Source organism: Schistocerca serialis, chromosome 4 (genome assembly GCF_023864345.2).
Source record: "Schistocerca serialis cubense isolate TAMUIC-IGC-003099 chromosome 4, iqSchSeri2.2, whole genome shotgun sequence".
In the NCBI taxonomy this organism is placed as follows: Eukaryota; Metazoa; Arthropoda; class Insecta; order Orthoptera; family Acrididae; genus Schistocerca; species Schistocerca serialis.
In genome coordinates this window covers 317,003,920-317,018,524 of record NC_064641.1, presented here as the reverse complement: position 1 = coordinate 317,018,524, position 14,605 = coordinate 317,003,920, and the positions used below count along the sequence as shown (strand labels likewise).

General features: G+C 37.8%; 1 protein-coding gene across 1 annotated transcript in view; it reads right to left on the bottom strand.

Moving 5' to 3' along the window:
* LOC126474415 (glutamate receptor ionotropic, NMDA 2D-like) overlaps positions 1–14,605 on the bottom strand; it is a 580,517-nt gene that overhangs the window by 40,776 nt on the left and 525,136 nt on the right. The window contains exon 13 of the mRNA XM_050101884.1: positions 1,977–2,081. Within this exon, the coding sequence (XP_049957841.1) occupies positions 1,977–2,081 (105 nt within the window). The remainder of the gene's footprint in view (positions 1–1,976; positions 2,082–14,605) is intronic.

Sequence of the window (14,605 nt, the reverse complement as noted above, 5' to 3'; positions counted from 1 at the left end):
AAAACAGTTGTTAGGTATACTTACCAAAGCTCTGCAAAGATCAAAGTCTGAGAAATTTAGAAATGCTACTGTAAAACAACTACCATAACTTCCTTTTAGAAATATATAAACAAATAACAGTTTTATGTGTGAATAATTAAAAAATATAAAAGTCTATGAAATATGGGAAAGGCAACCACTTACATATAGAGGATTGCTGCATGGCACACAGAAACATGTAAAGGAAACCAGTTAACACTAGCTTTTGAGTTCTTGCTCTTTTTCTAGTAAAATTAAACACAATCACAAGGACAACCAGACTTACACAACTGAGATAGCAGCAGGACTGATTACTGAAATTAATTACTGAAAGCAGTTGCCTGGGTAGATAGGGAAAGATGCATGAGGCAAGAAGGGGTAGCAGGTCAATGTGAGGCAGGTCTTTCATCAGATAGCGATGGCACAACAAGACAAAAAGGATAGATCATATAAGGAATACAGACAGTGAAAGGGTGAAGAAAGGAGAGAAATACGGTGATAAAGAGGCAGACAGGGAGGGGAGAAACTAAAGGAGAGATATGGAAAAAAAGAGGGAAGAGGGGGAGATAGTGAGAGAGAGAGAGAGAGACGGAGGGAGGGAGAGAGAGAGAGAGAGAGAGAGAGAGAGAGAGAGAGAGAGAGAGACTGCTTGGGGAGGGGGTGGAGGAGGAAGAGTGCTGTGAGAAGGCACTGGTACACAGCAAGGGTGGGGAAAGACTGGTGTGGGCTGAAGAGTGAAGGGAAAAGATGGGGGGGGGGGGGGGGCAATGTAAATGAGTTAGCAGAGGTTTAGGCTGGGGGCAGGGGGAGGGGGAGGGTCTCTCCATAACTCCAGCATATGCTACACTTTCATAATCCTCCTGGCCTATGGTCTAAGTCTCTGCTAACTTCCTTCCACTTTACCACCTTGCTTTTTCCCTTCTCTCTTCTGTTCACACTAGTCCTTCCCCATCCATATAGTGTACTGCCTTCTCCCATGACTCTTTCATCTGTGGCCCCCAACTCCCCATATCTCTCTCTATCTCTCTCTCTCTCTCTCTCTCTCTCTCTCTCTCCCCTTTCCCTTTTTTCCACCCCTCTCCCTTATTCTCTCTCCTCTCTGTCTCACTCTTCATCATCACCTTCCTCTCCTTTTCTCCTATCTCTCTCTTCCCTCATCTGTCTGTCTGTCCCTTTTATGCTCTGCCCTCTGACTTTCTTTTGTCTTATTGTGCAGTTGCTGAGTCGTCTGGCAAAAGACCTGCTATCTACTCCTTGCCTCAGGCATTCTTCCCTATCGCCTCCTCACCTCCATCTATGCAGGCAACTGCTTTCAATAATTGATATTCAATAATCAGTCTTGATGCTACAATGGCCACATACATTTGGGTGTCTGTTTGGTTGTGCGTGTGAATGTGTGTACTCTTACTAGAAAAAGAGCAAGAGCTCAAATGTTAGTGTTAACTATTTTCTGTTATGTATTTCTGTGTGCCACAAACCAGTCCTTTGTAAGCTAGTAGTTGCCTTTCCCTTATTTTATGTGTTGTTTCAGCCAAGAATTTTCGTTATTGCTATAAAAAACGTAACATATATGACTAAAATTTGTTGAAAGAAACACTGATTTCAAGGGGGCAAAGATGAATGAGTTAAACAGTTTGTAAAATGCAATGTTTGCTGTATGGTGTTTTAAAGGGTGGCAACATGAGTAATGTGAGAGTGCATGTTATCTGGGGGTACATGTACTGTTTGTATCTGTTTGTTGTTGGTGTCTAGATATGTTAAATAAAATAGGTTATGTAGTGCAATCAATGTGTGTCTCATAAATTTATTTTCATAATACAATGATCACATAAAAATAAAAATACAAAACTGGAAATGAAAAATAATTATATCTAAGTTTAAGAGAGAAAACTGTGTAGTAATAGTAAGGAATTGTGATGCACATATTTTTCACTGTTGGATAAAACTGTGAAGTATACCTGAACAACTGGTTACTGCCATCAAAGCGACCAGAATACTCTGTGGAAGTAATATGATTTCTTGTCATGTCACGGTGTTTCAGGACATCAGTACTGTCCATAATTCTGCAACATATGTAAATTGAAATTATATTATCTCAAGTATTATTTAGGATCTAATTACCATATCTTTGTGTACAGAATACATGTGTTTTATATACTTTCTGTTTTGAACTTTATATGCATTTTTCACATATTCTGTGTAAAATCTCCTTGAGTATAAGTTGTCCAGTCACACTTCAACATCTGAGGTGATAATGTTACTGACCTGAAGCGTTAATGCATAGTAAAGTAAGAAGTAAATACCTAGATAAAGTAGTAAATAAATAAATATTTATTTGTAAAAATGATTGACTCAAGCTACACCTAACAATTATAAACATGCAGTGCTGCTGTTGCTGTGGCTCTTTCATGCACATTCGATAGCTTAACTAACACACAAAAGTAACATGATGTTTTGAATGGAAATATTGCGATCGTGCTTCATAGGAAGCAGTGTGCTAAAAGGGGTACACAATTGATAAGCTTGCCTTATTTTTTTAAAAAAAAACATTACTAAATATGCCATCCAACAGATTCATGCATGGCACTGAGATTATATAGAATATCCCTGACTCAAGAGAAACCACACATTTTTTGTTCCATGGATGAAGTTGTCACTAATGTCTTCTGCAGGATTAACATAACTGACAATTTTTATTGCATGTTTTTGTAGGATGCACAGTTACTAACATAGTAGAGAAATTCTTAATTGATTTAAAAACATGGTAAACACACAGAAAAAATTTTCAGACATGCTTATAAACCTGGGAAGAAAAGTTCTGTCATAAAAATGCAAATTATGAAAGATAACCTTTTTTGTTGGGATAAAAATGGTTAAAAATCTATTTCTACACATCACATACATTATTTTTACATTCATTTGAGTAAAATTAAATGTGTTATTCATAAAAATTTGTCATTTAGGTATTAGAGAAGTGACATAAGATAGTAGTTTCATAAAGACTCCTATTTACAGATATAACATATATGTGATTCACTGGATGTCATTAATACTGAAAATGTGTCTTGTAAAAATCATAAATTATTTATGTATTACAACTAAAGCAAATATGAACTTGCTGAGAAAAAGGCCATTCCAGTACAGCCACATACACAGTTTTTACACAACAGAAACAGCAGGAACAGAAGCATACTTGCAGCCAATTATAGCCCTCAGCCCTGCATTTAATTTCTGCACCAGGTGAATTGTTTATAAATAACAAGCTTGTAATAACATTATAGAAATAGAATTTACTGTTTTAATTAACATTTATTATATTCTGAACTATGAGGAATGACTGGAAATGATTAATAACGTAATGATTTTATGTAGGGCTTCTCAAATTTAATTTTTATAACAAACCTTTGGTAGTAGCCAAAGTGTAGGGTCTGTCTAGAAAGTTTGGTGAATGGCGTGACATGTAAATGATTGGAGGAGGGGGGGGGGGGGGGGTAGAGAGAGAGAGAAAGAGAATCTGTTGAAAAGTGCCACATAACATTGCACGCATAGTCTGAGACAGATTTGTCTGCTATGGACAGTCAAACATAATGTTTCTGAAAAGTCACATCAAGTTTTGTTGCAGGCTGTGAAAAGCAGTGATGTAGGTGTGTACGATGTTGGTGCAAGTCTATGGAACAAAAGGCTTAACGTGGAAGAGTGTCTGATCCGTTAAACTGCTTTTCTGTTTGAAATGGAACTGCCAGCTAAAATGATAACAAACACCACTGAGATAGAGTGACAAATGATTGCACAAAATTACTGATAATCTATGAGAGCGATATCACAGGAGCTGAGGATTAGTGAACAGATTGTTTACTTCGTTATTAACATGGACTAGGATACATGGAAAATCATTTTCTGATTTACAGCATACAAACTGAAGGAAAAGCAGAAGACAGCATTGATAATACGAGTGGAGAATTCACTGTTGCATGTTACCAGGCTTCATATTTTCTCTGACTGGTAACTGTCAAGGCAAAGATTTCTGCATCAGATTTGATTGACATGCAAATACAAGTGGTAACAATGTTTCAAGCATTTCCATAAGAAACTTTCAGTAATATTTTCCATCTGCTGTATAGATATCGGTAAATTGCTCTGTGGTTAATAGATATTAGTTTAAAGATCACCAAAGGTATTTTGCTTGTACCTATATTTTATAATACCATTCACCAAAATTTTTAGATGCCCCTCATAGATATTACTTTACATCAATAAACAGAGATATATATGTTGGCCTATATAATTTAAATTGGAGGAACATATGTTGTGAGAAATGTGTGCTAGAACTGAATCCACACTCTAGAATCTCTATTTCTACAGCATTCAGTAGAAAGCACTTAATATCTGGAGCCTAATGTTATATGTTTCCAGAGTGTGATTCTATTTTTTATTATGCAAGCAAGCAACATCATTAAAAAATGAAAGTACCAGTAAGCATTCAAAGTTTTAACCCTACATTTTTATCAGAATATTAAGGATGTCATTCCTCATTGTTATTTATATGAGAGGCTTGATACAAGTATGAACAGTCCCTTTGATGTTCTTTAGATTTGCATAATTTATTATTAACATTGGATGCTGCATTTGATTATGAACAATAATTTGCTAGATTTTCAGTATGTGTGCTTGTGTGTGTGTGTGTGTGTGTGTGTGTGTGTGTGTGTGTGTGTGTGTGTAGCAAGATCTAGGACTAAAGCTAACAGCAAAGCAAGCTTGGAAAAGGACAGTTGAAGTAAGTAGTGTATGTGTTTTATTTCTCATCAGTTCTCACCATTTAACAGTTGTTTCAGCTACAAAATATTTTTGAAAAGCTTTGTGAATTTTTTATTTCAGTAAAAACTATATCAAACAAATTATGGTAGTTATTACTGAAAAATTTATGATCACACTTTTATGATTTATAAACAATTTTTAAACTAATGTTAGGGAATGGAAAACTGAATCAGATGGAGAAAACATGGGGAATTTGGTTAGCAAATGGCAGCAAGAATATACATTTCTAGTTGCATGCTTATCTTTGATTTTGAACAACATTTAAACATGATCAAGTATGGTGCCTATTTTAATGTCCAGGTGTCCTGCCCCTCACGAAACTTCACTTTTCAACCAATTACTTTTGTTTTATAAATGGATTATAGTTTTGTTGTTACTGTAAGTTACCAAATACACTCAACATTCTTTAAATGAATTTCAAGATTTACAGAAATTTCAAATCTGATTATTTGTTCTCTTGTTGGAAAGTATTTCTTTATGAACTGAGTAATGGAGCATAATGGTTTTCAAGATGTGTCCAGATTGTATTCCTTAATAGGGACTTTTGAACAGACCAGAGGGTTCTACTAAACATCATATTTTTGATGAAAAAGGATGGAAAGGCTGTATACTTATATATTTTCTGAGATTTAGTGAACTAACATTTGTGGAAGTTCTGAAGATGAATACCAGAGATTACAATATTTTCATCTTTCAAAAAGATAATAAACTTATAACATTGTATTTCTAGTTACTTCATAAAGGGAAAGGAAATATAGGAAATAAAAAAGATGGAAAGAAAGAGAATTCACCACAAACAATGGGTTGAAAGAAACATAAGGTGCAAGAAAGGTATCTAAGACAACTTTTTCTGCAAGGTTTCAGGCAACTTTTTTCCCAGCAGTAGCTTATCTTATTTTCCACCATTGAAAAGCTTAAACGGTAGTGATGGTCTTTTTAATTCAATATCACTAAACCATTCCACATTACTCCTTCTGTGGTACCTGATGAGTAGATGCCATTTTATGTCTCGTACAGCATTTTAAATTAAATTTGTTCAACTTCTAAGCAACACAGTGTCTGACCTAATTAAAATCAAAGACAAATTTGACACATAAAGTTCATCCTAAAATGTTTATGGTGTACAGCTTAGATCCTTAATATCTAATAGTTAAAAAAGATGTGCCAAGTTATTAACATTAAAGAATGGAAATTTTCAAGTGGTCTGAAATGTAATTAAAATAACCTTCTGTTTACAGTTTTATGGTAATGGTAATGTACTAACACAATTTTTTGTGAATTACCTTCCTCACTTTATAATAACATTAGCAGTTATCTTAAGTTTTTTAATGGTGCTTTGCAGAAGTGTTTAGATTAATAATGAATTTTTGTTTAGTGAATGAAAAGATTAATCTGTAAAAGATTTTGTTATATTTCCAAGTACTCTGATGCTACAGATCATAAAACTTCACTATGGAACTAAGATCTGTAGTGTAATAACAGAATCATTGTCCACAACATTCAGTTATTATTTTCTAGCTGTGACAGCAGGCAAAGGGGCTATAAGGAATCCATTGTAGATACATTAGGCTCATTTCATTATATGCACCATCAACAGACTGTAGTTTCAAATATGGAACCTCTAAAGAAATTACCAATGTTATAAGATTATTAACAGACAGTAAATCCATTTACTACAATGAGGTTTCGAAATGAATTTTAAAACACAGAGAGTACCCTTTTCTCCATTAAGCAATCTTTGTAATTAGTTAAGTGCTTTGACTATATTTTCTGACAGGCTTAAACATGCAGTAACAATATCTATCTGAAAAAAGGATCAAGCAAATACCATCCTATTATAGAATCATTAATGTCTTTCCAGATTTTTTTTTTTTTTTTTTTAAGGGAATTTGTTAATTAGTTCATATTTCATCTGAATAAAGAATTCTCTACAGAGGAAACTGTACTGCACCTCTTGGGTGAAATCTTGGGTGAACTAAACAGGAAAAAATATTCTGTTAATATCCTTTGTGACCTCAACTGGGTATGTGACTGTGTAAATCATAAAATTATACTTGGGAAATGAAAATTTTGTGATATTAATAGCTTCCCTCTAGGAAGGATTGTGTGTTCCTTGTAAAATAAAAAGGATTTTTTTTGTGAATTGTGGTTTTTAATACCATAACATACATAAGCTAACTCATTTGAGTCACATACAGGAGACATGTCAAAGCTGTGGTAAAATTTCTCTACAGACATAGAACAACTGATGTTAACAAACAGCATAATAATAATATGCTGGCGTAAGCTGTCACCAGCCCACCAGGTGGCAAAGAGGTTGTGTAAAGATTGATAGTAGGTGCAAGCAACAAGCCTATCAAGAGAGAGGCCAAGTACAAACTCGCAAGAAATACCCTGCCAACACCCTCTCGATCACCAGTATTTAGATTGCCACTGTGGACCGGATGGCCCAGGATGTTCCAGCCTGTCATCCAGTAAGTCACCGAGACATCAGTCACAGCCCAGTCACTTGCACTCACAGACAGTCGCAGGCAGCACATAGCAACCAGAGTAGTGTGCACAGCGGACTTGCACTTCACCAGCAGTGAGGCTAATCTGGTCTATTATGGAGAGCTTATACCACAACACCTGGACTATCTTGAGTTAAGTAATTTTCTATTCTTATGAATAAAGAACCCAGTTAATATAACCTAGCAATTTGTGTTATAGAAAGAGGATACTGGCGACCAACCAACATCCTCTGCTTGCCTCCCACGGTAAAAGTCTATAGTGACAACGAGACAATGCAAAAAAATGGTGATGAATAAAATTTGGTGCAGATTTTGCTTGTTTCAAATTACAGGGGTGATCATATTCAAGTGTTTGCTGGTTTTTTGTTGTGTTCTTGCACGTATTCAGGAGGGGTGCCACAGAACTAATCAAATTTCTCTTTTCAGAGGCTTTGCTTCCTTTTTTGCTATAATATATTTGTGTAAACCATGGCTACCGCGTCCCCACCAGCCCCTGCTCCTCCACCTCAGCCACAGACAATCAATGTGATGGCTCTAATACAAGCTTTTCAGCTTCAGACCCAACAAATTACTACTTTGCTGATGACGGTACAACAACTTCTGGCTGCACACACCATGTCGACCACACAGGAACAACAACAACAACAACAACCGACTAGCCCAACAAGTGCCACTGACCAGCATACCCATTCTGGCAATTTAATGACACTGAAGAGGAGTGGTTCAAATAGCTGACACAGTTTCAAGCACATTGTGAAGTTAATCGAGTTCAAGGTACTATGAAACTACAATACTTTCTTTTGATTGCAGGGTCCCCAGTGTTCAGGTTAATACAAAAACTATTTCCAACTGTGTCTCCCACAAACTCAGCTATGAAGAAGTAATTGTGGCATTAATTCAATATTTTGACTAGCAGGTCCAAGTAGCTGCAGCCAGATATCAGTTTTTTTGCTTGCAGGAAAAGCTGGAACAGACGTACCATCAGTGGTACACAGAACTAACAGGCATGACTAAGAAGTGTAAATTTAAGTGTAGTTGTGGAAACTCTTACAGCAGCCTAATGGTTAGGGATGCAATAACATTCAGTGTCCCAGATAGTAGTATATGGGAACAGATCTTAAAGTACTCTGATCCATTACTTCCCCAAGTATTGCAAAACTTCAGAGCAGTATGATTCGGGTGCCATAGTGGCCGATAAGTTTGACCAGGCCCTGATTTGTTGGGTCGAGTCGCTCCTTGCTCATGACTACCCCAAGCAGGCACAACAACAACCATGTACACAGCCACATGGACAGCCGCATAGACAGGTAAACAGGCCTGTGAACTTAGTGAGGTCTTGCCCTAGATTTTCTGCTCACCATAAAATGACAAAATTGCCCTTCACATAATGCAACGTGTTACACATGTGGGAAAAAAAAAGGCTAAGTCCAAGCAGTTTTTTCACAATAGCACAAAAACACCAATTTTGCGTGCTCTCAGAAAAAGAGGCTTGTGTGCATGCAGTGGACGCTGCGTCTTCTAAACCTACAATGGGTTCTGCCAAAAGTAAGATTAAGGTTGTGCCCAATTCTAACCCTAGTGCTGTGCAGTGATATTCTAACAAACTATTTGTCTCACTATGAATTGCTGGCCATCGTGTGAACATTCAGTTAGACAGGGATTCCTTAATAACCTTGCTAAATCAGGCCACATATGAACAATTAGGCTCACCACATCTTTCTAAATCTAGAAAGCATCTCACTGCTTGCAATGGACAGGAAATAACAGTGCTTGGACAGTGTAGGTTGCTGGCCACGTACAAATCTCACACTCGGACAGTGAATTTTACTGTGTTGAAATCAAGAGACAGTGAGAACATTATCAGTTTAGATGCCTTTGATTTGTTTAGCCTTAGCATCCACAACAATATACTTTCCATATCGGTTTTTGATCCAATAGACAGTGTCGTTAGCTTGCTTAAAGAATTTCCTGAACTATTTTCAGAAGGAATGTGGAAAGCTAATAACTTTGTAGTGCATGTTACATTGAAAGAAATGGCACAGCCTAAGTCTTTTCGGGCCCAACCTGTTCCAATTGCTTTATGAGACAAAGTAGCCAGAGAACTGACAGAATTGCAAGATAGTGGTGTAATTGCTCCCATTCAAACTATTCAATTGGCAAGTCCTCTTGTATTGTTGCCTAAGCCTTCTGGTCACTTTCACATTTATGTTGACTTCAAGTCTACAGTCAACCCACAGGCAGTCATTGACACTTATCCATTACCTCACCCTGAGGAAGTCACAGACAGGCTTGGTGCAGGATGTTACTTTTCTGAGATAGATTTGTGAAATGCCTACTTGCAAATTCCATTGGATGAAGAACCACGGAAAGTGTTTTTTATAAATAAACACTGAGGACTATTCAAGTATTTGCATTTGCCCTTCGGCAGTGCTTCTGCATACGCCATTTGTCAACGTTACTTGGAACAGCTGACTGGGGAAGTGCAATTTTGTTCAAACTATGTTTATGATATTGTCATCTCAGGTTGTACACCAGAGGAACGTATTGCCAATTTGCGTTTTTTTTTTCCGAGTGTTGTCAGTAGCACGACTCAAGTGTCATCTCAAAAAGTGTGATTTTTTTCAAACTGAACTACATTCCTTAGGACATGCGATAAACAGTCAGGATGTGCACCCCCTCCTATCTCACTTGCTTGCAATCCGTGACCTGCCTGTTACTCGCAATGTATCTCAACTGCAGTCAGCACTAGGCAAGTTGACATACCACATTCATTTTGTTCTGAACAATTCACAGATCACAGCTCCATTGCAATTCTTACATCACAACAAGTTGCCTTTTGTGTGGACTAAAGACTGTCAAGATGCATTTCAGAAACTCAAAAATGCTTTGCTTGGTGACAGATGTTTGGTGCCTTTTGAACCTGCCAAGCCAGCAGATTTGCAAGTTGATGCTTCTTCTGATGAAATCAGTGCTGGGCTTTCACACAGAATATGTGCACAAGACAGACCTATTGCTTTTGCCTCAATTATGTTAATTCAAATTCAGCGCAACATTTCACAAACTGAAAAAGAAGCTTTCGCTATTGTGTAGGGTGTCACAAAATTCCATAACTATTTGTGTGGTCGCAAGTTCTATTTAGCGACAGATCACAAGCCTTTGCTGTCCTTGTTTCATCCATCATAGCCATTTCCTACATGAAGTGCCCAAAAATTGCAATGTTAGGCTTTGTTGCATTCACAGTATCAGACGGGAGATGGACCATCACTGGAGGAACTTCTGCATGGGTGCCGCCATCGGATGCTGCTACACTTGCTGCACCCACTGCAGCATCCAGGGCCACCAATGGTCCACAAGTATCACTTTGCGCTGTGTGATCTTGTTCTTTTCAGGGTTTATGGCACTGGCAAAGACGCGTGATCCAGAAATACATTGCCTCTTTTATGTATTTGATTGCAGGTCCCGATGGTTTGCAGTGCTGCCACCACAACCAATTTGCCCCATGATTCTGCAGCTTTTCTTCCCCCAGATTTACTGACTCATGGGACTATGTGGCCTTTGCAGCCATCTGCTGGTTCCACCAGGGCACCCCAGGAAGAGCGGATGGACAATGTGCCCTTGTCCCCACTTGCTGATGCCATGGACCTGGACCAACCATCTCCATCATTGTCATCATCCCACCACATGCCCTCAGGCCTGGATGCATGTCCTGGCAGCAGTTTTCTGGAGGATGTTCCTGTTACATCGCAAGCCAGATGGTGGAGTATGGTCAGGAATATGCCGTCTTCCACAGCTACAGATCCTGGTTCATCTCTACATCCAGCATTCTGTCTCCCTCCCAGCTGGGGCATTCCCTGGGGGAGGGGAGGGGGAGAGGAATGTGCTGGCATAAGCTGTTTCCAGCACACCATGCAGCGAAGATGTTGCAAGAAGATCGATAGTAGCAATGAACCTATCAGGAGTGAGGCCAAGCACAAACTCGCAAGAAACACATCACCAATACCCTTACGACCACCAATATTTAGATCGCTGCTGCAGACTGGAGGCCCCAGTCAGTTCCAGACTGTCATCCGGTGAGTCGCCAGACATCAATCACAGCCCACTCACTTGCAGTCACAGGCAGCACATAGTGACCAGAGTAGTGTACATAGTGGACTTGTACTTTATCAGCAGTGATGTTAGTATGGTTTATTATGGACAGCTTGTTCCACAATGCTTGGGCTATCTTGTGTTAAGTAATTTTAAATTCTTACGAATGTTATAGAAAGAGGATACCGACCACCATCCAACAACCTCTCCTTCCCATGGTACAAGGCTACAGTGACACCAAGATGACAAAATAATAGTAATAATAATAATAATGATAGTAGTAATAATAATAATAATACAATTTCGTAATATTTACAAACAATAAAAAGATCAAACATTTAATTGCCCATTACTCAAATTATCATTTCATCCTGTATAAATTCTTCTGCTGAATAGTAGCATTTCTCCTACAGAATCTAATGTAGCCTCGTCTTTAGGAGATTTGCTCTACATTAAATATGTTTTTGCCCATTAATTTGTTATATGTAGTCACCCCCATACACTACACTGTCTGTGCATATCATTTCAATGGGTGCATGGGCAGCATAAAATTATTTTTATTTCTCGTATTATGTTGTTGTGGACTTCAGTCTGAAGACTGGCTATCCATGCTACTCTATTTTGTACAAGCCTCTTCATCTCTGAATAGCTACTGCAACTTGCATCCTTCTGAATCTGCTTGCTGTGCTCATCTCTTGGTCTCCCTCTATGATTTTTACCTCCTCCCCCTCCTCCCACCTCTTTCCCTCCAGTACTATGTTGGTGATCCCTTTATGTCTCAGAACGTGTCCTATCAACCTATCCCTTCTTCTAGTCAGGTTGTGCCACAAATTTCTTTTCTCCCCAATTCTATTCAGTACCTTCTCATTAATTATGTGGTCTACCCATTAAAACATAAATATCCCAGCTCATCAAACTGTTTAAAATGTAACCAGGTCTAAGAGCCCAGCTCCGACATCAAATCTAATGTAACTTCTCATACCAGCTCCATTCACCAAACCTGATGTAGCAATTCCATCAGTTCAGGTTTAACATAGTACAACTGACTGTACCATGTTTTACATTTTTGGAGGTGATAACTTTGCTGCAGAAAGCCATGGGTCACTACCATAAGTACACCAATTAATCTGTTGACAACACTTGTTTATTTGTCACAACTTAACAGAAACTGGGACACACCAGATAGTCCTCCAACCGCACTCCGCATGCACTCAAGGCTTTGGACAAGATGTATAAATACACCTTGTCCATAGCCTTGAGCATGTACAGAGTGTGGTTGGAGGACTATCTGGTGTGTTCTGGTACCTGTAAAGTTGTGGCAAATAAACAAGTGTTGTCAACAGATTGATTGGTGTACGTCTGGTAGTGACCCAAGACTTTCTGCAGCAAAGTTATCACCTCCAAAAATGTAAAACATGGTACAATCAGCTGTACTACATGAAACCTGAATTGATGGGATTTCTATGTTAGATTTGGTGAATGGAGCTGGTATGAGAAGTTACATTAGATTTGATGTTGGAGCTGAGTTTCTGGGTCTGGTTACATTTTAAATGGTTTGATGAGCTGGGATGGTTACATTTTAAATTAGTTAGTGATTTTCATAAGAATATGTTGTCCTGGCTTTCAAAGATACATAAATGTAAAGCTTTTCCAAAATTAATGGTTTACACAGTTATTTTGTGTTATGGCAAACAATGAATTTTACTAACTGAATTATAATTACAAAACTGAATGAAAAAGGTTACTAATATTTATACACTATTAACACTGATTCCAGAACTTGTTCTTTCTCTTCAAAACATCCCGAAATTCATATCAAAGTGATAATGACTTATCCTAACTATGTTACTTTATCTGATTAAGAACATACATTCATTGGTCTGTGACACAGTTTAACATTTTCGTTACAACTATTTCATACTGTTGCACTAAGTGACCTTATTCACTAAGTGGCCTTAAACACTACACACGTTTTAGTGTGTATTGCACACTATGAAACCTGCTGCTTCTTGTACTCCACATGACCCAGTACAGCCTGTTTCATTACACCATCTAATCACCAACATTCTTCTACAGAACCACATTTCAGATCCTTCTATTCTCTTTTTGCCTAAACTTTTTACTGTCTTTAGTTCATTTCCATACATTGCTATACTCCATACAAACACTTCCAGCAACTTCCTAATACTTAAATCTATATTTGATGTTATCAAATTTCTCTTCTTCAGAAATGCTTTTCTTGCCATTGCCAGTCTTCATTGCTTTCCGAGTCCTTTGCTGTCTCTGACAGAATTGCAATGTCATTGCCAAACCTCAGAGTTTTTATTTCTTTTCCCTGAACTTTAAGTCCTTCTCCAAATAGTTCTTTGGTTTCCTTTACTGATGTATCAATGTACAGACTGAATAACATCAAGGAAAGGCTACAACCCTGTCTCACTCTCTTCTCAATCACTAATTCCTGTATGTACCCTTTAACTTTTATATCTGCTATCTGGTTTCGGTACAAGTTGTGAATGGAATTTCTCCCCCTCTATTTTACCCCTGCTACCTTCAGAATTGCAAAGAGTGTATTTCAGTCAACATTATCAAAACTTTTTATTAGTCTACATATGCTATAAACATAGGTTTGTCTTTCTTCAACCTGTTTTCTAAGTTAGGACTTAGGGTCAGTATTGCTTCACATGTTCCTACATTTTTCCAAAATCCAAACTGATGTTCCCTGAGGTCAGTTTCTACAATTACTCCAATCTTCTGTAAAGAATTCGTTTTAGTATTTTACAACCATGACTTATTAAACTGATAGTTAAGTAACTTTCATACATATCAGCATCTGCTTTCTTTGGAAATGGAATTACCACATTCTTCTTGAAGTCTGAGACTATTTTGCCTGCCTTATATATCTTACTCACTAGATGGAAGAGTTTTGTCTTTGCTAGCTTTCCCAAAAGTATCAGCAGGTCTGACAGAATGTTGTCTACTCCCAGAGCCTTCTTCCAACTTAGGTCTTTCAGTGCTCTGTCAAATTCTTCTACCAGTATCATATCTCCCATCTCTTCTCCATCTACACTCTCTTCCATTTCTATAATATTACCTGCAAGTTCATCTCCCTTATGTAGTACCTGTATATACTCCTTCCACCTTTCGGCTTCCCCTTCTTTGATAAGGACTGGTTTTCC